Genomic DNA, 26,127 nt, shown 5'->3' with positions numbered 1-26,127 from the left:
TCTATTAATCAAACAAATTCTATTTGCAATTAAGAAATAATATTATCAATTCACTTAAAAACAAAATAACCCTTCATTCATGTTCTGTCCATCAGTTCACATGAAAAGAAGTCCTTACATGTTTCACTTTTTACAGAATAATTCCATTTCCTTTTTTCCCCCCAAACCAAACCCACTTACCACAGGACGCCATTTCATCGGTGCCATCCCCACAGTCGTCCTCCCTGTCACAGAGCCACGAGGTCGGGATGCAGCGGCCGTTCCCACAGGAAAACTGCTCAGCCTGACACGTTCTTGCTGTCGAGACAGAACACTCCAAAAATGCCAGGGAAATGGAGCCCTCCCAGCAGAGCTCTTGGTGCATGGCTGTGTGCAGAAGCTCCAAGGGCACCTCCCTGGCTGCTGAACATCTCACCTGATCTCACTAAACATCATTCACCTCCTTTGATGGCAAACTGAGGGCACCTGCAGGGCTCTGCTCTACCTCTGCTGTGGGGAATTCTTAGTGGTTTCATCATATAAGAACATGAAATTATACACAGCTAGGTCATATTAGAGCATTAATGTCTGATAACACTAATGTTAGAGTTGAAGTAAACAAAAATCAGGGCATTAAAATGTCTACTGATCAGAATATTAACAAATTACAATCCCTGACATATACAATGATCTGGGCAAATTCATATTTACACAGAAAAATGGCAATCAGCAGGTGTGTGATGTGATTGGCCTCACTGTTCCTAGAATCTCAGCCTTTGCAAACACATAATTGCAATCATCCATTAAAGGAATCAATGCCTGTCTTCCTCCTGAAGAAATAAAGATCACTAAAACAAATAATGCCATGTAACTACATAAATTACTTTGAAAGCTGATGAGTAGTAAAACACCACTAAAAAGCTGACATACAAACCTCTCATTATTATAATTTTGTTTATTCAAATGTGAACCCATAACAATGTCAGTGATAGTGACACAGATTTTAATTCCAAATTTAAGGTTTTAGAGCTCTGTATGTCATTCTACTCTTTAAAAAAAATGAAAAACAAACAAACAAACAAAAAACCAAACCAAACCAAAAAACCCCAACCAACCAACCAACCAAAAAAAAAAGGATGATATTTCAAACAACCAAAAGAATATTTCTTGTTTCGGTATTATGAACAACTATTTTCCTTTCTCTTCATATGAATAGCCTAAAATACAAGAGAAGACCACAAGTTTTAAGTATTTCAGAGAAGTAATTTTTAAACATTAATAGTGTTTGCAACTTCAGGAATAAATGGAAAAACAAGAATAGAATTCAATCCACAGGGATAAAAAATATGGTCTTCAAATAAGACTTTCATCCAACAAGCAAACAGTTGAATATCAAAGGATATCAAGATGTATTACAATGTACAGTAACACAGTAGAGGTGATATGGACACTGCAGGTCTGCATTTCTGCTAAAGTGCTGCTCCAGTGCTTTTAGTCAAACCACACAAGTAACAACCAGAACAGGTTATTATACATATGAAATTTAAAGCAAGTAAAATGAGTTCAGGGAATATTTTAATACATAATCTGTGCTGTCTTTCACTGTCCTTCAGTCATCAGTTTATTGATGCCTGATATTTTGTACATCTGATATGTAATTCTTGTTTACTGTACTCTGACAACAAGCACCAAACATCACTTTCACTCAAGCCAAAGAGATTGGGAACTCTCTGATTTACTGCAGTGGAATCAGTAAACAACTTTCATCTTGGTATTTCCTTAAAAAAACCCCACTGTACAGTTAAGAACTTACAAATGAAAGCAGTTTCAAGGCACCACGTGGAAAGCAAGAAACTGATTATGCATAAAGTAAATCAACATAAAGTAAAATTTACTATTGACATGGCACTTATCATGGTGTGTTAACAAGCAAAATTGTGACTGCCAAAAAGGATTTGTACCTGAAAGTTTGTACCTAAGCATTGAGTTGACAGTCAATCCACATGGATATATTAAGTGCTGAATTACTTTGGAAAGCACAGTGGAGCACATGGATTAAGGAAAATATAATTTGTATTCCAGCCTTAGTGGCATCAAAATCTGAATTCATTTAAAAAGTCAATAATCAGATTACTAGTGGCAGACTGGTTCAGTTCAGCACATATCAGTCCTGAACTATTAATGGAACTGATGTTAAAGAAGTTGTATGCACAACCAAGTAAAATTTTTACCTGCACAAGTTTTATTTGATTCATCTTCATTGTTACCACAATCATTGGCTCCATCACAAAGCCACCTCTTGGGAATGCAGCGATTATTTTGGCACTTAAACTGATCATCAGGACAGCTATGATTGACTGCAGAGAAAACAAAAAAAAAAGGTATTTCCTGGTGATGCAGTTAGCATGGTTATCCTGTGTATATAACCACTATGACACAAAAATGGTTTGGTAAATCAGTCAACTAAAAATCATTGCAGTACTCCAAGCATATCTTAAACAATACATAGCAAAGATTCTTCTGTCATACCAATTCAATATGGAGATCCTCTTCTATTAAGTGATAAAAAGTGGCAGCATTTTATAGTGTTGCTATTTCCTTAAAGAAACACATCCTTGATCACATTTTACAGTGTGATGAGGTTTGCAAAGTGAAGTGCATATAAACAAAGGAAAACACCAAAGGGAACAGATGCTGGCTGCTAAGTGCATATCCAAAATATTACACCACAGTGAGCAGGGATTTGGGCAGGCCATAAAACACCTCTAAAATGATGCACATTACTGTCAATGGCCACATATAGATCTGCTGTTTACTCACCATGAAATTGTAGGTGTCAAAAAGTGAAATATGCAACACACTGTAAAACTAACAGAGAAACCTTGGTATTCAAGAGTGAACAAGGTACCTCTAACATGGGTTTGCTCCCTACCAAGTATCGTGGCAAGGATGAGGACTGAACACACAGAAATTACATAAATACGATTGAACTGTTGTTGCATCTGTAGCAAGTATATTTTCTGCCTCTTTTATGCTAATAACATCTATTATTAGCACAATTTGTTAATCTTGATCTAGACAAGAGCAGCAAACTACAGTTTCAAATGCTGGGCTAAAAATAATCTTGTGCTATTTTTCACCTACTCCGCCATCCACAGTTTTTATCAAGTTTAACATACATCTGGAAACAAAGGGTATTTAAAATGAAAGGATGTCTTGCAGGCTTATCCTTGACATTTCAGTAGCTTTTATCTTTGACCTTTCTGCCCATTCTTCCTATTGAACAGGACACAGGGCGAGGGTGGTATCAATAGCACACAAACCCTTCATGAGTGTTCTGTGTGCAGGGCGCAGAAACACTGGAAGTAAAGAATAATTAATAATCTGAGCAGAAAGGTATTGCAAAATCTGATACTCCTGAAACAATCTAGTTTGCAATGTGACTGGAGAACAAAACTCTTAGCATCCAGGCAATAAAATTAAAAATTGAAGAACTTTTGATTTTTAATTTGACATTAACACTAGACACAGATACTGTTTTAAATGGTAGTTAAGCTTTTTCTCATATATATTTAATAACACGTGTTTGTATTCTATTCATAATTGCAAATATCTGAAACTCATAAAGAACTATTGAAGTTTCTATAGCAACAGCTGAAAAGATATCAATGTTATCATACTGGTCACATAAACCATAGATCACATATAGATTTAAGACCAGATTATGATTTCATTTACATCTCTATAAAGCCTCACAGAATTACAAGCTTTGATCAATGGATTGGTCTGATTGCACCACTTTAAAAGAGAATTAAGTCAAATTTGCCAGAAGATTTTCCTTCTCCCTGTCTTTATTAGTTGAGCTCCCTAATTTAAGTGCAAGAAACCAGCATTAAAATTTCATTCAACACTACAACTTAGATATGGAAAAATATTTTGAAAATAATTAGGACTAAAATCAGTAATGACTACTACACAGAACTATCAAAATACATAAATTCTGGAAAAAAAAAAACAACAAAAACCCCAACAACTGGCTATGTAACAGTCATACAGAAAAAGATCTGGGCATTACAGAGGATCACAAGCTCAGGATGTATCAGCAACATCAGGCCAATGTGAAGCAGGCAAGATTTACCCAGGATTGTTATAAACAAAGTCAAACAACACATTGTGTCAGCCTGACCGGCTCCACAGAAGCCTCAGCAGAAGAACATACATCCATTTTTGGACATCCAATCCCTAGAATCACTTCAGAGAAGAACAATGAAATCTGAAAAAAAAAATCACCTACTGTAAAAAAGAAAAAAAGAACAAAAAAGAACAGACTGTTTGGTCTCAAAGAGATAAGAATGAGAGACAGAATAGTTTTCAGAAACAGAACAGTGCTGCACAGTAGGACAGTATTCATTTCTACAATTGATTAGGAAAAAATAATGTATTTTCATTTCAGTAAAGGAGATTTTGTTTAGAGAAATGATCTAATGACAGAGATAGAAAGCATTGTAACAAACTGAGTAAGGGAAAGAATTTTCATTGCTGCAACTCTGATTTTATAGCAAGCTACTCAAGTACCTTCCAGAAACGACACAGACATATGATTGGTACATTTTCTATTATTTTTCTTTTCAAAAGTGGATCTTTTCTACAGCAAAAAACCCACAGCTATAGTAAAACTGTAATTTCAAAGACAAACTATCTAATTTAAAACTAAAAGTGGTGTAGGAAGTTGGGTTTCTTGGTGAGGTTTTATTTGTTTGTTTGTTCTGTTGGTTTGGTTGTTTGTGAGGTTCTTTTGTTTGATTGGTTGTTTTTTTTTCTAATTTAATTTTATTTTTTTTAAGAAATGCATTACAGACTGACAGAAATGTCCATGGACCTGTTGAGGTCACTGAGTCTAATATCCTGCACAATCAGAGCCAAATAGAGCAGGTTTCCCAGGACTGTGTGCATGTAAGTGTTGAGTATCTCCACAAACAGAAACTCCACAAACCTCTCTGGGCAATCTTTTCCAGAGTTGACTACACTCACAGTAAAGAAGTGTTTTCTTTCAGATATTCAGATCTGTGCCCAAACACAAGTCATACTTTTCAGTTTGCATCCATCACCTCTTGTCCTGCTAGTGGGCACTGCTAATAAAAGCGTGGCTCCTTGTTCCCTCCCACTGGGTATTATACTGGGATCCATATAAAAAAAAGTGTGAAATAAAGCAAAAAATACAATAATTTAAAGAATCAGATATGCTGATTTCAAAACCAAACGATGACTGCTCCTTTATCCTATGAAATGAGTGTCATCTGAAAGGACTACTATATGAATGAAAAGAATATGCAAGATTTACATGAGTCACTGAAATATTAGCTCTTTTGATTCCTTTCAGACTTACATTATCCTGTGTCCAATTCTGACACTAAATTTTGGATTGTGGGTTAAAAGAAGCAGCATATACATACAGCAGATTTCCGAGTGCTCGTCGCTGCCATCCAGACAGTCGTCGTCGCCATCGCAGCGCCAGCGCTCCTGGATGCACCGTTTGTTGCTGCACTGGAACTGCTCGGCTTGGCATAGCTGGGGTGGCACTTCATCTTTAACTAGGAAAAACAGCCAAGGAGCACATCTACTTTGTCTGCTTGGTACACACACAATGCAATGCTACCTCTACATAATTCTTCTTCTTGCTCTTCAGAACATTTCTAAGTAAACCTGGCACATTTGAGCTAATTCCACCTGAAGCCTGTAGCAGCACACGTATCTGAGTGTATGGTTGAAGTAAGATAATTATAATAAATGGAAAGAACTCTGAACAGAACGGCACTCAAACTGGTTTTTAAATTAGTGCTTAATCATAGAATCATAAAATCAACTGGGTTGGAAAAGACCTCTGAGATCAACCCTTGATCCAACTCCAGTCCCTTTACCAGATCATGGCACTCAGTGACCTGTCCAATCTCAGTTTAAGAACCTCCAGGGAAGGTGAATTCACCACCTCTCTGGGCAGGCCATTCCAATGCCTGATTACTCTCTGAAAAGTATTTTTTTCTGATATCCAACTTAATTTTCCCCTGGCAGAGCGTGAGCCCGTGCCCCCTTGTCCTATTGCTGAGTGCCTGGGAGAAGAGACCAACCCCCACCTGGCCAGAACTTCCCTTCAGGTAGTTCTAGACAGTGATGAGGTGATTAGATGATTATGTAAAAATACCAGTTGAAAATATTGCAATATATCATCAACAGCAGAAAAAAAGCATTCTTGCAGAAACTGAGCAAGTTCTGGTGCACGTTTATGGCTAGAAAATGATTACTGAAAAGCAGGTTCTTGTATCCAAGCAACAACTCAAACACCTGCATTATGCACTGGTACAGGCTCAGCAAAGAAGAGAGGATAAAATTCTGCTGGGGTAGAATTAAGTAGCAAGATCCAAGCTTATTGATAAATCCAGGCAGATATATTTCTCAACACCAGGTTCAGAATGCTTAATGTGTAAATACCACACATCAGCCCATGACCCTGTGAGGAACATCAAAGTCCTTGGGAAGAGCCAGGCAGTGAAGTGTATTGGGGAAAAAGCAGGAAACCTGACTCATTCCCCTCTCCAAGTCTCCAACCTCTCTTCCTAATGCTTATATTCCATCTTACCAGTGAGAAGTCCAACTTCAGTATATTCTGCTAAAAATAAAAATAGCTTTCTTTAGCAACAGCGATGGCTCTGCCAGCCAAGCATTTGAGTCAAATTCAAGGTCATTGCCAGCTCAATAATGTTCATCATAGTATGGAAACAATCCTTATCCCTTACTCATCTCTACTGGGCTTCTTACTGGAGACTTAAATAAGACTTTACACACTATACTTTAAGAAACAGATCAATTAGAGTTAGGAAAATTAAAAAAAAGAGAGAGAGAGAGAGAGAGAGTGAAAACTTAAGAGTAAGTTATTTAGAAAAAAATACCTGTAGTGCCTGACAAGTTACTATTTTTAATTCAAAGTCCCACCTTTATTATAACACTTTATTGTTGTTTCAATGAAGATATCCAAAGAAGAGATGGGACAAAAAAAAAGAAAGAGATACAGCAATATTTGCACAGTCTGTGTCAGAACCTATTATATATAAAGACATCTGCTTGACTTGTTTTCTGAACAGTTTCAGCCTAAATATTGTAATGCCAGATTTCTGTTTAAGATACTTAGTCCATAGAATAATCTGAAAATTTGTTATAAAGATTTAACATAATAATCATATGGATTAATTTCTGATATGTTTAAAAATAATTCATTGAAATATTAAAGTGCTTTATCATATCAGACATGCTGAAACATTTTTCAGTGCATTTTATCTTCAGATATTGTGTACTAAATATTCTGTCTTCTTTGAAAAATCTTTGTTATATTTAATAAACTGCCTTCAACTAGAACCTTTATTCAAGGAATATTTCTTTGTTGTATAGAGCCTCCAGGAGGCCACACTTCCGTGCTTTATTTTTCAGGTCTAACTCGATCCCTTAACAGCAGCATCAACTCAGATGTTCAAGGATCTTACTCATGCAGGTTGTGGTGTTTTCCTCCAAAAGTTGATTATCAGCACAGGCACAAACTCTCCCTCCAGGAATGGCTAAACAGAGAGTGCTGCAGCCTCCATTATTAACTCTGCATGCATTGTCACCTGGAAAAACCAAAAAACAACTTGAAAACCAACAGTCATATGAGAGCTAGATGATTTTTAATTTTTATTTTTTACAACATAAACACATGAAGAATATTTTTACAATTATTTTGCTCTCATTTTAGGGACATATTATTTGCATAGTTTGGTTACTGAAGGTTATGATACTTAAACATGTTTTGCTGCAGGTTGTAATACTCTGTAAAAATAATAAAAGCCACACTAAAAAAGCTCTGTACTATCAGCTCACAACACTCTATAGCCCTTTTTTTAGGAGGGTAAGAAACACTGCAAAACATTTGATACAGGTACATGCACACAGTGATTTCAAAAAATCAAACAGTACATAAAGGAATGTCCTCAAGTCAACTGGCACATGCACATATTAAAACAATGACTACAAATGCAGACTAACTAAAAACAGAAAAAAAAAAGGAAGCAAATTAAAAGTACAATGAGATCTACAGCAGATAGAACACAGGCAAACATGGCACTACTCTTGTCTGAGCACTGTTGCTGTTTCTTCTCCAAAGCTGTGCTCTGCTCCCACCAAGGTGCTGGCACCTGTCAGGTGCTTTAACCATCCGCTCAGGGCTGCTGCCTTTTCACCCCCCACTCCTTAGGAAGCAGACTCAGAACCACTGAAAGCCCACTGAAGCAAATGGGACAATTTCTATTGGTGTCACTTTGGTCATGACCTAATTGCTCAGTTATGCACTGCTGAGGATACTCAACTTACCACAATCAAAGCTCTGCTGGTGACAAGTGACTATGAGCAAGCAAGTTATAAAACTTCCTGTCTGCTGAACCTATAAATTGAAACTACTGTTTCATCTTCCTGTCCCAGCAAAAAGCAGGGGCTCCTTTTCCCTACTCCCTCCCTTAAAATTGTACAAAACATTCATCACCCTCCTGAGTTAAAAGAGACTCCACACAATTCCCTTTCCTCAAAGCACCATCCCTTCAGATTTCATGGAAAATATAATATTAAATTCACAGACGTGCAGCTACAAATATGGATATTAAACTTTTCTGCATGTGCTGGGAATCTTTGCAAATTATCAAACAGCCATCAGATAACTTAAGATTTTGAAAACTTTCAAGTTTTAAGATGCACCTTAATATGTCTTGCAATACAGACTGAACATTGCTCAATAACCTTTTCCCATACTTTTACAACCCACCATCCACAATTTCTCAGAAGCAAAAGTGTCTACCAGGCATTAAAACACCACTGAACTTCCAAATAAATTTGTGCAAAATGATTAATAGAGAACACTATGAAAAGCTGCTGTGGGACTTGTACTTCCACTGGGCAGGGTAAGAGGGAGATGGCAGGAACAGAGCTGTATAAGCAGAGAAATTGGGAATTCTCTATGAAGTGTGAGGGCTGGGTCACAACTTTGGATACAGCAGTTTCAGATTAGACTGGGCACTTAATATATATTTGTGAGTCTTGACTTCATGTCAGGGTATGGCCTAAACCACTACAAAAATCAACTCTTTTATTACATCTGTGCTCATCAAACCCCAAATAATAGGAACAAAACATCAAAAGAGTAAGACATGTATTTGGTGCAAAATTTTGGAAAACTCAGCCTCAGAAAAATTAGCCTTGAGACTCTCTAATCTTCACAGGGATACCCATGGTAGAAATCAAAGGATGTCAGTAACAAAGACTTGAGAAGTTACCAGAAGTGCCAGAAGAAACAAACCAAAATATAATCTTCACAAGTGAATCCAAAATTACATAGTGCAAGTCAAGGAAATTTGAAGTGATTTAATTAAAGAATGAGTTTGTCAGTTCACTCAAAAAGAATAAGCCTAAACACCAGAAGACTGTATCAGACAGATACAGAAAATGCATTGAATAGTCATGATGATTCTAAAGCCAAATGAAAGCTTAAAATAAATAGCATCAAAATTAAAACACAAGATCAAAGTCAACTGGTCTGTCTTGAAGATGAAAAGTTTCTACTTAACCTCATAATTGGGATGACAAACTACAGCACAGTGGGTTACTTGCAAAGGAAGTGATAAAAGAGAGGATGATGACAAGGAAAATAGAAGTACCAAGAGTTAAAGCAAAAAGATCCCAGATAAAAAGGCTTATAAAGTGAAGTCTTCAACCTGAAGGTGCAACGAGACCTTCAGTCCCATCAGTCTTGCTGAAGGTTCAAATGCTTCCCAAAATGCTGTACAAATAGGTTAAGTCTCTTTATTGAATAAGCTATGGAACTTTTAAAGCTACCAAGTGTTTAGGAAATCAAATCTCCTCAACTATTGCTCATAACAGCAACTTTATATGGATGCTCTTTAAATAGTCCCAAAATTTTAAAATACTTTCAAAGCTTTTATCACGTTTTTCATATTTTGCCAGCTTTTAAAACAGCTGCTGCCCTGACACTTGCATATGACTAAAATTAGGCTGATTTCATTTTAATTAGCTAAAAAAATTAGGCCAGAACTAAAACAACAATATGATTGTATCTCAGTTATCATTCTCAGAAAAAAAAGGCAGTCATAGGCACTCATTTAATCTCATTTAAAAGAGACACTGAAGTATTTATTGCGTTTATACCTCCTATAAAACTAAGTTCAAGTGATGCTAAAATTGTGTCAGCCCATTTTTAAGGATCACATCACACATATGAAGAGCTTCAGACTGGGGCTTAGGCAGCTCTTCTTTGCAATCTGAGGAGTTAAAATATGAACTGATTTTAAAAGAGGCTTTTTTTTAGCTGCTGTAAATGGACTTACAGAAGAATTATTTACATACAAGTATCAATCTCTCCTTTCATTGCAATGGAAATACCCACAGGCCTTGGGAGGGTCATGTGGTGACTGTAAATCCAACTCATGACCCTTTCAGCCTCAGAGACACAAAGACTAAGCCTAAGAAGGAAAGATGAATTCTAAGCCCTGAAAACAAGAAAAAAACTTCCCTCCACAAGATGATCATGTCTGAAGAGATACAGAGAGAGCAAAAAACACCTCTCCTTAAAGAGAGACCAAAAGCTTTATGTCACTACCCAATTACTGGTATAGTCAAGAATCCTGAAAAAGACTTCCTAATAAAACTGCCAGTCTCAATTCAATTATGCCAAAATTAATTGACATGGTTTCTGCTTGTGTAGACAGAGACACTACAAGCAGCTTCAAAACAGTGACATTAAAATGTGAGAGCCAAATATTTCTAAGGTACATGCATGTAACCTATAAAATATAACTCACAGCATAAAATTAACTACTGTGGTTGTCTCTGTACCACATGATTCAGCCTTCATCTTGCTCTTTTAGAAGAAATACACAGCCAACAACAACAAAACAAGAAAAAAAGGAAAAAACAAACAAACAAAACAAGGCTTGACTTTCGTTAAAATAAATGTTTATGCTCCTTTGGGAGCAATGCAAGAAAACCTTACTGGGAATGATAAAAAGGGAAGATCCTAAAGGCTGCAGTGAGCTAACAGGATTCCAATTGGAATTTCAACAGAGAAAGTATTAATGAGCCAAATTCTCTCCCTTACCACTTAATTTCATTCAGCAAAATGTCTAAGAGGTAATACTTCCTCTCTCTGGTGTCAGCTTATTTGGAAGCTGATTGCACCTGCATTAATTTTTAAATGTCCCTTTTTTCTTTAAAAAAAAAAAGAGTGAACTTTCTGAGTATTGAATAAAGCAGCAGAAGTACCAAGTATTCAAAGCAAACACTGAGCCTTCTATCAGCAGACACAGTTCAAGGCACTCTGAAATTTAGTGGACTTGAGGGTAGATTTGGGGGTAGATTTTGCCCCCTCCACCCCAAAAAGAAGAAAAAAATCAACAAACCCCTCCCTTCTAAAAATCCAGAAAAAAACCCCACAACAAATCCAACAACACTGTGAAACAAACTATGCTCTTACATGTCTTTGAAAGTAAGAGAGTCCCCAAAAAGCATCTGTAATAAGGGAAATGCTGTTACAATGACCTTGACACAGCACAGAGTTGCACATACTAGTTTGGTTTAAGGATCCAAAATTTAGATGTTACAGTATCAAAATAGACAAGCATTTAAACAGTGAAAAATAATGATCTTTTAAACAGTGTTTTATTTATACTAATCCCTGAGGTTCATTTTTATATTTGGTAGCAGACATTAACCAGAAAAATGTTTTCACCAAAGAGAGCAAACAAGCACCTGAGCAGTGTATGCAGGAAATGGATTTCAAAGTTTTCTTCAGTAAAACACATTTTTAAATATACCTACAGCAGCACTGGCATTTCTAAACTTCATCCATTCAAAACTATGGCCTTTATCTACATATTTTTCCACTACTCTCAAAGCACTACTTACTTTTATTCTATGCAACATATTCTTGATGTAGATAAAGATGAGGGAGAAAATTAAAAAAGGAAAAGACAGATGAGATCACAGATCCTGTCTAAGAAAAGGTAAATACATTTTATGTGTATGTGCCAATAAAAAAAAAGCTATTTGATACCTTCAGGGTATCTTAGGGACACAAAAGAAAAATGGCAATAAAGGCAGTGTAAATACCCTGAAGAAATTCAGACAAGTCTAATGCTATGAATCACTTTCCAGTAACTATGAGATAATCAGTTCCAACATCAGTGGATTGAAACACTGGGAAGTATCTTTTTCATGCCACAAGTCATGTTTCTTTTTCACCTCAAAATACTATGAGAATGTAAGGGAAAAGATCCTTTTATAACAGAACTTCACAGATGTTGTGTAAGTACCTTGCTGTTTACGTGGATCATAAATCTGGAGCCCAAACAAAGGTGGTCTCTCACTTCTCAACAGGGTCACGTTCCTTGTTAGCAGATCCAACTGGAAAATTGACCCATTCATATAATCTGTCCAGTAAATATTATTTCCATGATGTGATAGTCCAAAAGGATGATTCAAATCTTTTCCACTGTAGACTACCTGCAATTAATTAGTAGTAGGTGGGCATCATTAATTATTAATTTTCCAGAGAACTTAAACTGGGAAATAGGAAAACTGACATAAGTACTGTGACCAAACATTACTTAATGCAATAAAATCAAATGAAGAGTGCAAAGCCCTTCTGTGCCCAAGCATCAATATTTAACTTCAAAAAGCTTCATATAAATCCACTTTAAGTGGCTCCTGTCAGATAACACAGGAAGAATCTGCCCAGGGAAGTGGTGGAGTCACTAACCCTAAAGGGATTTAAAGGACGTGTAGATGTGCTGCTCAAGGACATGGTTAGTTTGACTTGGCAGTGCTGGGTTAAAGGGTGGACTTGAAGACCTTAAGGTCTTTTCTAACATAAATGATTCCATGTTCCTATGATTCTATCACAGCTCCTTCTGGCTTGGATCCTTGCTTGAACTAATTCCCAACAATCTATTTCTATAGGGCCTCTAGAGAGAAGGAGGCAGCTCATCTGATGCCTTACCTTGTGTTTATTTATAGACACAAACCCAAGAGAACAGGGAGATAAAGCCAACTAAAAATACAACTACTTGGAGGTGACAAACATCATTCCCTTTTGTCCTTCAAATTTTGTCTTTGGGCTTGGAATCCTTTTGGTCAAGACTCCTCATCTCAGTGAGCTATTTTTGATTAAAATTAATCAATCAGTCAACAATCCACCAGCCCCTAAAATCTTCACTATGCTGACACAGAATTAAAGATGTGATTGATCCAGTTAAATCTTGACCAAAATATCCTATAATTAAGAACAAATGATTAAGCATCAAAAGCAAGTATTTTCTAGTTATATTTAGCTACATAGATTTTATTCAAGTGGTTATGCATTTTATTTCTATCCCAGGACTATAGAAAAATCTTTTCAAAAAAACAGAACCATTCTGTGACACACTTCAAAATAAAATCTGTAAAGACAGGTGCTTTGTACTATTCAGCAGTCACCCTTTATATGAAGCAGATGGCAAACCTTCCTCAAATTATCAGACTCCAGTCTGAGCTTTAACCATTTTTCACATGTCTTGTTCTGTGCTTGTTACTTCTAAAAATCAACACAGAACTTGCACATAGACTTGTATCTAACTAGTACAGGCATTAGTAACTACTAAAGCAATCTCTCTCCATCTCTAACTGCACTTGTTGAGTGCTGCCCCTCAGCACATTATCACAAATGCTCAAGTAGGGCATTGAGATTTCTCCAGTTAAATAAAAGCCTCTCTCTGGAAGAACCAAAGGATATTTTTTTTCTGACTGAAAAGCTATTTGGTAGCTTCATTTGAGCTCTTCATGGCTCAATCAAAACATAACATTGTCCCATGAAAAAAATAGATTTAGAAACAAAAATAATCAAGTTTATCATCACTTAGTGCAGAGAAAAATGTTAAGCTGCATAACAGTCTCTCACAGGAGACTGCCAACATCACCTGCTCCCACAGAAGTGATGCTGGACTTGCCTCAGGGCTCTGCAGACTTTAAAAACCTCGAGAAGTATTTTTAACATAGCCCAATAAAACCTGCAGAAAGAGCATGCCTGTGGCAAAACAGCAGTATTTTTCTTTTACCTTTCTGTCAGTTCCATTCAAAAATATCCTTTCAATGTGATCATAGTAGGCATCACACCAGTATAACACACTGGCACGATAGTCCAGAGTTAAACCATTGGGCCATAACATCTTTAATGTCACAAAAATCTGCCGACTGGAGCCATCCATCCAGGCCTTCTCAATCCTTCCCACGCTGGCATCTATCTCATCCTCTTCCCAGTCTGTCCAGTACATCCATCTATGGAATTACAGAAATGAACATTCAGATAGCATTTCAATCGTGTGAATTCTACTGCAGAGTTTTAGCAGCAGTTCATCCCCAAGCCAGAGGGATTTTGGCATGTGCATGTTCCTTGCCATTGCTGTTTCTACAGCTGCATTTACTCTCCCTGTGCACTGGATGTTGCTGAAGTGACACTTTTGTTGTTTTGACATATTGTAATGAATTACACAAGTATCTAACAGGCCAACAGACAAGAAAAGTAAAAGAATTGTTTAAGACCTTATTTAATCCCACCAGAATCATGATTTTTTTTTCCTTAAACCAACACTTGTATTGACTTTGTCACAAAGTCAAACTTTTGCAGGGAGTTTTTTCTTTGGCCTAGTCTAACTTGCCTTCATGATGAAAATCTGATTTCTCTTATGCCTAATAGTATAAAAAAAAGTTGCAATACATTAATAAATTGCCCTCTGGTTTAGGAGCTACAGCATAACCTTGACATTCTGTGAACTTCAGATCCCACAAGAAAGCAGCCAAATTACTCAGAAAAACTATCATGAGCACTCTATCCATCACAAAAATGTTTAGAAATATTTTCTGGAAAAATTAGCTGGAAAATAGGTAGTGGGCAATTTTAGCATAGTTTTATGGCTTATACTACAGGGTAGCAGATTTTAAAAAGTCTGACAAATAGGCACCAATGCTACTTTGGAACAGTTCAGCAAGATTCTACTGTCATCTAAAAGTATTGCCTCAAATGGGTTCTATGAAGCATTCTCTACTGCTTAACTACAGAGTGTATCCTCTTTTTTTTTTCTTTTCCTTACTGAATTAATCTGATTATCATATTTTATTACAGAATTTGCTGGTGAAAACTGTGATTTCAATCATTTAAAACACAAAACTTGAACTTGTACAAGGATTGTACAGGATTTCAATTATTAAGTATGAAATAGAGGAAAAACAACACACCAATCCTATATGGATCCTATCTGTTAAAGTTTAATGATTTACTTACTATAGATGCTTATCACCTTTTATTTCACCAGGTTTATGTTTCTGAAATAACTTCATTGATCCTAATACACTTAACAGGGCTGTACTTTGAAGAATAAAGTCCTGGAATTTAAATTCTGAATTTACAAAGGAATGAAATACTGAAATGAAAAATTATTTTCGTTACCCACCCACATATATAATGTCAAACCAACTGGCAGAAAACTTTATTCAAATACACATTTATGTATCATCACAATTTGATTTTGTTTTTCTTAATGCATGAAACAGGAAAAAGTAAAGAAAAACTGCCCCATCCTTAGACAGGTTTGCTGATATGCAAATGTAGCTTTCAAGTCCCCCACTAAAAATTTATTTTGGGTTCTTTTAATGTTTTGGTAAATATATGTTTAGAACATCAGTCAGCTTTTGATCCATGAGCCTTATAAACTTCATCACATTTTTCACTGAAACAAAACTAAGTTTAATCACAGAACTATAAAATCTGCATATGCCCTGAAGCTCAGGCATATGCAGGTCAATATGGTGCTTATTTTATTGGACAACAAAATATGTTTTACAAATATTTACATGACTGTTCAACAGCAATTACTGAGCTTCTCTCCATTAGCTTTTAGTCTGTACTTATTCTAGTTGTTGTGCCACGAGCTAAAACATGCTTACAGTAACAGACATTCACATCAATGTGCTTTAATTGTACCTCAAAATGCAGTTAATGCTCCTACACTGGTTAAATCAAGACTGAAATTGTTGAAACATAATTAAAATGCCATAAGAAATGCTATCCCTCAGGAAGAGCTTCCATGAGAAATGTAATCATGAAGGACATGCTATTTTATTATAAAAGTGTTTTATATAATAGCCCTTTTCAGACAATACATCTTCATACACTATTTCATGTGCCATGTGTTAACTGAGCTGGAAAATTTAACAAAGTAATTGTAGGTGTGGTTACGGTTCGTGGTCTGATTTCATACCCTCACTATCTGACCTCAATGAATTGCAGCCTTTCCACAGCCACTTCCACTCCTCAAAGACATGCTCTAAGCAGAAAACCTGAGAGTATAAATATTTTCTGGTAAGAGGAAAACAGTAATCAACCCAGCCACATAAAAACTACCCACCTACACCATTCTCCAGTGACAATTCCCTGAATGAATCTAACTGGGAATTTTTAAGTAAACCACAACACATTAATATAATGTTCTTTTTATTATGCATCCTATCAAAATTAATTATGCTAATAAGTAATGAAAAGTACCTGTCCCATTTAGGTTTGTAAAACAGTGTGTACAAGCATAGGGTCATAAATATCTTCAGAAACTGAGACTTACATGGAGAGAAATAAAGGAGATCATCAAAGTTCACTTAATATTAAGAATTCATAGTCTTATACACTCAGTTTGTTTGAGAAAAAGGTGAATCACGTTGAGATTTACAGAACAGGCATTCCAGAGTGGTGACCGAGCTGGCACATTCCTCTGAAAGCTTCAGGCAAGAATGCTGGCCAGGAATTACAGATATTATAGACTCTTGAACAATTACTGGCTACTCTACAAACCTCATCTCAAGCAAATTCAATCCTGTATCTACACCATAAAGACAACCACGAAACAAAAATCAGCTTCATACCCATTGACAGGATCAACAACAATTCCTCTAGGGTGGGACATGTCTCCCTCCAACAAAGTTTTTCTGCTCTGAGCAGCTTTTTCCAGTCTGGCAACAGCAATTGTTTTCCTGTAGCCATCATTGGTCCAATAAAGATTATTTCCAATCCAGTCCACTGCTATGCCTTCTACATTATCAAGATCTGTTGAGAGACAGAAGACAGTAGTAAGAGATTAATCTTGTTTACATTCTAACATAATCCACCAGTGTAAAAACTGGTGGACAATATACAGTCCATATAACTAAATTAGATTATTTCTTTGAATCTGAATCACACCTGCTGTCTGTCACACTTAGTCTCTGTTGAAGACACTTCACAAAAGACAAAGCCTGTGCATTAAATTATAAGCCCTCATATGTTAACTCTAGTTGGCCCCAGGGTAATTTCTGTTTAATAAAAACCTACTTAATTTTAAGCCTAAATAGCATAACCACTGAAGTCAAGAAAAGCTTCCAGGATCTGCTTTAGTACTTGAAATTATCCTGCTTTCACCTGAATCAAAGTTTTTGTTCTTATTTAAATAAATAAATACGTAAAGAGAAAATAGTCACAATGGGCATTCAGTTAGCATTTGTTCCTTGCCCTTACAAGCCACGTAAGCAGGGCCATCACCACAGGGCCCAGGCTGCTCCCCATGGCTTTGTGCATGGCCAAACTACTACTGTGATAAGCAACACATGAGCAAAGAGCAATGCAGAGAAGGGCTCGTGAGTTTGACAGTGGCAGGGCTCCCTCCACAAACAAAATGAGTTAATAACACTCCTTACATAGCCATGAAGGTTCCCCCATTTGAGAAGCAGTAAAACAATCCCCCAAGCAACAAGTTTTCCCACAAATTTACCCAACACTCTATAAAGTTAACCGAGCTCTGTCCTCTCCCTCACGATCCCAATTCCTTAACTGACAGCACAAGGTCTATAAAAAGTTTTCCATCTCTCTCTTCTGTCATACCCTTTGCCTTTTCTTTCAGGAAGATCTCAAAGTCCAGGTGTGTGGGGTGAGAATTTGAGGCCTTCTCTCCCATTCTTTACAGGACTATGGAGGCTGAAGCACAGCCCAGCCAAGCAGCCAATGCCACACCAGCCCCCTGGCAACTGCATAAGGCTGTTGCAGTAAAAATAACTAACAACAAAATGAAGTGACCCAAACCATCTCCTCCTGGTGTGGCCACAGAATCACAGACTATTGTGAGTTGGAAGGGACCCACAAGGATCATCAAATCCAACTGTTAAAGTCAATGGCCCACACAGGGGATTGAATCTTGGCATTATTACAACCAAGTTTTAACCAACTGAGCTAATGCCCTCTCCACAGGCTAATCCCACTGTTTTCCAGGAGAGACCATAGGCATGGAGACACTGAGAGGAGTGACAGAGCTGGAGCACCACAGCAGTGCCAGCTCCTGGCCAGCCCCTCTCCCTCCCCTGTGCACAGGCTCCCCCAGCCCAGCATTGGGCACATGCTGCCCCTTTCCTCACAGAATCACAGACTATTCTGAGTTGGAAGGGACCCACAAGGATCATCGAGTCCAACTCTGAAGTTAATGGCCCTCACAGGGGATTGAACCCATGACCTTGGCATTATTACAACCAAGTTTTAACCAACTGAGCTAATTTCAGTCCCTGCACAGCCCATTTGGCAGCAGGGCAGAGCTGCAGCTCCACGTTCCCCTCTGCCAGCGGACTCCAAAGCCCCTCTGAGCGCAGGGGTCAGAAGGGTCCAGCCCAAACTCCCCCAGGACCCCTGGGCACATACAAACCCCTTACAGAACCACCTCTAGCTGTTCTTTCAGGGGGAAAAGTGACCAGTTTGCCACTATCTTCCTGTCCCTGAAGGAAGCACCCACACTAAGGGGCGTGCCTAAGGCCGGGAACACTCATTTTCCTGTTATCACCTGGGATAAATGGGATAACAGGGTAAGAGACAATAACTGTGGCTGTAGGGCCGCCCCTCACTCAGCACCCAACTCCCGCCTCCCTTTGTGGGGATAAAAGCAAAGGTCAGGATGGCTGAAAAGGTAAAAAAAACCAAAAACCAAAGACCAAAAAAAAACAAGCAAAAAAACCCCCTAACAGCCCACTCACTCACCCCAGACTAAAAACTATTTTCCTTACTACCTTGTGTCATGACAATAAGGATTGTGTTACTTTTATGTCATCCTCAAAAACACAATCCTATCATAAAATTTTAATGACAGGAATCATCAAGACTTGAAAAAAGGAATGCAAATTGATTTTTCTGTTCAAGTTTACACCAGCAATGACATCCAGATGCAAATTTTCATCAGATTGGCTCTTTCTCACCAATGCTGGTGTCACTTCCTGACCAACACCAGAATCTTCTTGATAGATTTCTCAGAACAAATGTGATGCAGAGAGGTTTTCCTCCCAATGTGTACAAAAAAATCATTATATTACCATTTTTTAGGAAATCTCTACATGACCAAATCACTGATATTACTTAAACCCTGTTCACATCAGATGCCCCTGTGAAAATTTGCTCAACTGAATGCAGTTGCTTACAGGGTCAACTTTGCTGCCAGACACACAATTTAGCTGTCAGCTTTCCAGACAAGAACTTCACAGGAACTCTTAGAATGGTGGTTTGGGACATTTCGAGTTTTTATGAGTGATTTTCACTGCAATGGTATTATGTTGTCACCATCTAAGCTGTCCCTTGGTTTTCTTCGCCAAAATTTCTCCCCACACTTCAAATCACTGAGTACTAATGGAAAGGTCTTACTAATATTGGCAACTTTAGTACACCTACAAATTTCCTTTGCAAGATGTCAGGTGTATTTTCTTTGAGACAAACTCTTCACCAATAACCTTCATTTGCTATATCTCTATTTAACTATCTCATTCCCTACAATAAATCAGTAAAATTGTTTCACTTGCACCAGAATGCAAAGCTCTTTGACCAAGTCACAGTCTACATAACTTAGCACAGTACAGAGAACCTTTGGTTTCTTACAACCTATAGACAACATATGGTATGTCATCAGCAACCACAAAGATAAAATATGACAGTTTTATCCATATGATGAAATACTGTGCTTTTTATGGACTTGCATACATTAACAGCATCTATAAAAACTGCTGTTTCAATCCCAGTAACATTGCAACATGATAAATTACTTCAGTGTCTTTGTTGAACAATGTTTTTTACTGATTGTAATACCATCCTATTATATTCCCTCAAATGTTAGCAGAGCTGTAATATTTTCATACACGCTGTCATTGAAATTTTTTTCCCTTTTTTATAACAATTTCCCTTTAAACAGAAACAAGATGCATTTCAATATAATGTTGAAGTATATTAAAATTATGAAAACTTGCATTGCATAGTAAAATTTAAAAATAACAAGCATAAACCTTTTGAGAGAGATAAAAATAACCATTATTAAGAGATTTAATTCAGTCAGTATGTTTTCAGTTTTTTTAAATGCAAAACTAAAGCTGAGAGCCACTGAAATTCATAGTGTGATAATCATGTCGTATTTTTAAAACTGCTTTTTTTTTCATTATCAGTAACCTCTGTCTGGGCACGAGGCAATGGACAAACAGCACAGATGAAAGACAAATATGCTCTTAGATAGTGATATAAAAGTGAAGATTTTTATCCTGTCTAACCTTGCCACTTTGGGCTAAGTACAGTTTTTATACCAATAAGATCAGCTTTTTAATGAAAACGTTTTGCTTTCTTTTCCTCTTTGGGAGCCAAACCAGTGCAAATATGGACTGTATTGGTATCAACGGCAAAACTAAGTTTAGATTAGAATGCTGAATGCCTCCTAAAATTTGCAAGCCTACTGCTCCAAGTCTATTCAGTTTTATATAGAAGATACTCTATTTGAGCTACCACACCTTCTGTGGGAGTTTTGGAGCATATGTGTTTCTAAACTAAATACAATCTAACTTAAAAAAACCCTTGTGGTAACAAGATACTAAATATATCAGAACGTTTGAAAAATAAAAGAGAATTTTACAGCACAATCCTACAGAGGCAATTTTCATTATTTTTGTGTGTGAAGTTATAGTTTGAGCTTCACTTTTATTTCACTGTCTAAAAGCTTTAAATGGATTCCTTACTTTTTACATGGCTTTAACAATAAGTAGTAAACATGAGCAAAATAGTGGCTGTTCTTGTTAAACAAAATTGATTCGGTGACAGTAAACCCGACTTTCTCCAGGGAAGCCCTTTCAACATAAAAAGGATGAGATAATAAAATACCATTGTGATTGTTCTTCATTTTCTAATTGAAAAGTTAACATTTTTAATTCTGGATATACCAGCAGAATTTTACTATCAACAGTAGTATATGGGCTACAAATATACCAAATATCGACCCAAGATTTTTAAAAGCTCATCATTCCAACAGCAACAATTTTCCACACTGCTTTTAAATGTAAAACACATTATAAACCCAGCATGTAATTTGGTACAGAATAGCTTAGCTCATCAATGTCACTTAGATCATGTACACTAATAGTGTCTAAAATGCTAGATAAACATAAAAACTGATGAAAAAATAATTCTTCTCTATTCCAACCAGCTAAACAGCTTCCAAAGATCTTCACAGACTTTCGCCTTGTTTAAGCAACATGTCCCCTTGACCATCTTTACTGGTATTTACAGTAAATAACACTTTAAGGCTCACAGCAACCCCAAACAACATAAAGGGGACAAAGACAAGTATTTAATTTACATCAACTATACAATATGTAAACGTCTTTAAAAATGGCTGGTTTGTTCCATTTTTTAATGTGAAAAACTGATTTTACATGCAAGCTTAATTATAACAATTTCTGTTCTGGTGGAAGTGCACAGCTCTTGCAGTTGTACTGCCAGCTCCAGGCCAGGCTGTGCCAAGGGCTGTCACACAGTTCTCAATACTACCCTGCAGTTTGTTTTTCAAAGTGAAGAATAAGAAATCAGAGCTGAAACTATATGGGAAATCAGATTCCAGCAGTGTCAGGCGCTCAGTGATCTCAGTTCCCAGCCAGCAGCTTGCAGGATCAGGCTCTCGTGTAGGCAAACTGCAATTATGTGAGTTGTGGTGCTGATTGAGGGAGTGTATCTGTTCTTGAAAATCCTGATAGTTCCAAAACATGAGAACTGCTAATCTGAGAAGTGGCACCTACCCCAGGCAGAAGTCCTCAGCAGCATGCTGTTCAGAGCAAACATTAAAGCACCCCCTGACACACCTGATTTTCTGTAGTAACCTTCCACTAAGGAACGATTTAATCTGTCCCTGTTGAGTTCTTGAGACTTGACAAGAATAAAAGCTGAAGTGTTACGGCTGGAGGCCATATTAATTTTTTAAATCATGAAAAATGCATTAACAAAGGTTCTTTAAACATACTTTAATGTTATGAAACTACACCAAGTTCAAACTAGCCATGTAAGCTCCTGGGGAAGGAGGAGGTAGGAGGAAGGAATGACAGTGACTTTTTTTCAGTCTTTGTAAATAGCACCACTAAAATTATGACATCAGATAATCCATAACTCTTCTGGTATTGCCCTGGTATTTTTGCTATGTTGCATGTATAAAGAGTAGAAATTATTGTTCAACAGTTTTTAAAAGAGTCTCTTCAACCTTGATGCTTCAGTATTCAAAGTTTATCATGTTTGTATGTTTCATTAGACTAACCCCAACCTGCCTGACACCGTTCAGCAAGATTGTTCCTTGCTGCTGCCTTATAATGTTTAAATCTACATATTGCCTGCTCCTTCCTCTACTTCACATCTGAATTATTTTGCTGTAAAATAAAATGTGTCTTTAGGAAGAGAAAGTGAGCAGTGGAAGTTCTGTGATATACATTATATACTTCCATATTTGCAATGAAATGAAGAATTACCAGATTGAGAGCTGACTGTTCCTTATTTACTCAGACAAGCTGCCTTTTATTAAGCACTCACATATACAGGGCAAAGAGCCTGTCACTATTCCCTGCAACTTCTGCTGAAGGCATCTTATGAAGGCTCTGAGACGAGACCTTACACCAAAAGAGCACCATATCACTGCACAGTGGAGATAACTTCTCTGAGACTGATGGATTAAAACATGGGTTATTAATGACAGGGAATAAAAAATCCCTCTAAAACAATGGTATTTTAGGTACTTTCACTGTCTTGAGCTTCATTTTACAAGTAAAGATATTAAGCTCTCTGAAGGCTAAGATTAATATTCATCCTGGGTTTTTTTCTTGAGGAAAACAATTACTGTAGAATGGATTTCAACAGGGATAGTTGCTACTTCTTGCAGAAGCAGTCTTTCAGAAAAGAGTCCATAAAAGAAAGAGAAATGTGGATGGAAAAACTGGAGGTTTTACCGCTGCAACATCACTTAGTGTGAAGAGATGTGATTCTGGACCAGTGCAGCGGGAGAGGTGGAAACTGGAGAACTGCCAGTGGTTTCTCTAATTGCTATAATAAGCAGTACAAACATCTTAATTAAGGTTCTAAAAGATGTTTAAGTCTTCCTGTTGCTTCCACACATACAATGGAAAATGCATCAGGAAAGTCAATGGGTTTTTTTCCTAATGAGTTTTAAAGTACTACAGGCTGTCTCACAGCCAAAATCCTTGAATAAGCTCCAGAATCAACACCATGATGGAGGCTGGAGTGCAAAACTCTTATGAAGTCCACAAGGATGTGGGATGGCTCAAGAAATACCTAACTACGCCATAGGAATTGCTCACAGGTGGGTATAAGCTTACATGGACAAAGTAAGAATTCAAAACAGAGTGACTTTACCAAAACATTTCTGCCCTCAGAAGCAATTAACAGGAAATTGTGAAAACTGTTGAACTCTGTTCAAGGTCTAATTTGGGTCTGTTTTCCATGGGAGATTTAAATAAACCTCTGAATTGTGGGTAAATGTCAGTTCAGCTTCTCCTTAGTGCCACTCTGAGTGCCACAGTCACTCAGCACTGCCTACCATCTTTGAGGATTGTTTCTCGCTCCGTGCCATCGATCTTCTGTCGGCCAATGAGGAAACTGGTGGTATCAGCAAAGTAAATGTAATTGCTTTCAGCGTGGAAGTCCAGAGCACGAGGATTGACCAGGTTCTCTATGGGGATCATGTACTCATCAGACACTTTGGTATTCAGGTCCATGCCCCGGATTATTCCCGGGCGTCCCTTCCCATAGAAAAGAAACAACTCATTCTTTGGTCCTGCAAAAGAAAGATTACAAACATAAACAACTGATGCTGCCTAAGCTTCTTTACAGTGCATAAGGTTCCTGTTTAATTATCTGGCACAATTGGTGAGGAGCAGGAGCACTATTCGATACCAAATATTAAACTTTCATATATTCTGGAGGTATCTAAACTCACAAACCTAGGTAATTACATTACCCTATTTAAAATACAAATTACTTCAGTGAGCTACTTACATTTAATTTTTTTTTTTTTTGTGCAAAATCTCACACTGAAAAGCAGTGCTAGATCACAGAATAGCTTTGCATCTACTGTGAACTGGATATATATAGCTCTGTAGACATTTAATTTTACAACTCATTAGGATCTCTCAGGGTAATGTAGACCATGACTGACTAATCACTAAATCTAACAATACTATAAACTCCAGAAAATACAAAATACCGTTATTTTTTCACCTGAAGTTTTAAAAAAACAACAGCAGAAGAACAATACAAAAACTAAATAAAAGATTACAGTAAATTTCTTGAAATAGAAAGGAATACAAGAAGTCAACACAAATAATTTTTTTCATACTGACATACAAAACATGGATACCAATATTTCCTATTTCTCAGGAGATTTTTACAGTTTAATGACTTAATTACAAATAACTGAAGCTTAGTAAAGTGACTTTCTTTCTTTCTTTAAAGACACTTAAAAATATCCTTAGAGGCTTAATGCTACCAATATACCTCTTCAAATTCTCTGCTTCCTCTCAGGTTTGGTTGGTTGGTTTGTTTTTTTTATGAAAAAGTGTCTAGTTTGACTGAGGGCAAGTATATCCATCTGCCAGCAGCCATCAGAGTATCTAATTGCATGTCTTTATTCTGAACTAAATCAATGCCATTTGATTGAGAAATGGGATAAGAAACAGCCATTCCCCAAAAGTTTCAGTGCCCTCCTGCTGGCTGTAGGTGACCAACAGGTTGTGTATAGGGAATGTTAGGTATAATCACAGCTGCACAAATTACATTTGCTTTTCAAAGGATTAAAACAATCTTGCTTGACTTATTGACATGAATAGTTTGCTTCTGCATTGCAAGTTGATTGTAGGGGTGGAAAATGGATGTGATAAACTATTTAACAGCATTCCAGTACCTGTGTGCTGTGAAAACGCAGGGCATATAAATAAGGAGGAAGACTGATTAACATAAAACTTGTGATAATTTTTAGTGTTCTTTGAACAGCATCCCAGATTTAATTTGTCACTTCTATGAACTAAACCAAATCAAATCACTTTAAGGGAATGAAAGGAGTATGTGAACAAAGTCTCAGGTATACACTGCAAACAAGTTTCACCCCAAAACAGCCCATGTGATTTGCCTTGTTACACAAAACTACCCCCTGCAATACTCCTGGCTGGCAGACTCCCTGATTTCAGTCACATACTTTTGCATGACCTGCCATCACTGCCCAGGATGAAGCCGGTCCTGCAGCGGCATGTCCGTGCTTTGTAGCTGCTGCTGAGCAGACAGATGTGTGAGCATCCCCCCGGCATTCCAGCTGGGTCCTCTTCACAGGCGTGGCTTCTGACTATGGCAGGGAACAACAGCATTATTCAGATCCACTTAAACCCAGAGAACCATAAGGAGAAAGTTTAGTCAGGAAAGAAAAAGGAATTTGTGTCACAATACATCTTTCCCCAGAATATAACTACAAAGGAAAGTGGTTTCTTTTATGATGGTACCCAAGTTAGACAAATAATCCTCAGGGCCCTCTCGTGGCTATCAAACCATACCCATCCTTATGTGTGATCACCCCTTTTTTAATAAGCTGCTGCAGTGCTTCCCTGGGGGAGCTGACACTTCTCCCCTTTTTTATGTGTTGCTTTGGCTCATTTGGTTGGTTGGGGTTTCTTGAGGACAGAGTG

The 26,127-nt window shown here is 37.3% G+C and overlaps 1 protein-coding gene across 1 annotated transcript in view; it reads right to left on the bottom strand.

Moving 5' to 3' along the window:
- The window catches only part of LRP1B (LDL receptor related protein 1B), a 312,472-nt gene that overhangs the window by 217,608 nt on the left and 68,737 nt on the right, over positions 1-26,127 (bottom strand). The window contains exons 7-15 of the mRNA XM_071562122.1: positions 25,647-25,790; positions 23,994-24,230; positions 17,011-17,191; positions 14,157-14,376; positions 12,378-12,567; positions 7,512-7,634; positions 5,433-5,570; positions 2,211-2,336; positions 181-297 (exon numbers count right to left, since the gene is read on the bottom strand). Of these exons, the coding sequence (XP_071418223.1) occupies positions 181-297; positions 2,211-2,336; positions 5,433-5,570; positions 7,512-7,634; positions 12,378-12,567; positions 14,157-14,376; positions 17,011-17,191; positions 23,994-24,230; positions 25,647-25,790 (1,476 nt within the window). The remainder of the gene's footprint in view (positions 1-180; positions 298-2,210; positions 2,337-5,432; positions 5,571-7,511; positions 7,635-12,377; positions 12,568-14,156; positions 14,377-17,010; positions 17,192-23,993; positions 24,231-25,646; positions 25,791-26,127) is intronic.

Source organism: Pithys albifrons, chromosome 8 (genome assembly GCF_047495875.1).
Source record: "Pithys albifrons albifrons isolate INPA30051 chromosome 8, PitAlb_v1, whole genome shotgun sequence".
Classification (NCBI taxonomy): domain Eukaryota; kingdom Metazoa; phylum Chordata; class Aves; order Passeriformes; family Thamnophilidae; genus Pithys; species Pithys albifrons.
The sequence above is the reverse complement of the archived record's forward strand: the minus strand, read 5'-3'. Positions and strand labels throughout refer to the sequence as shown.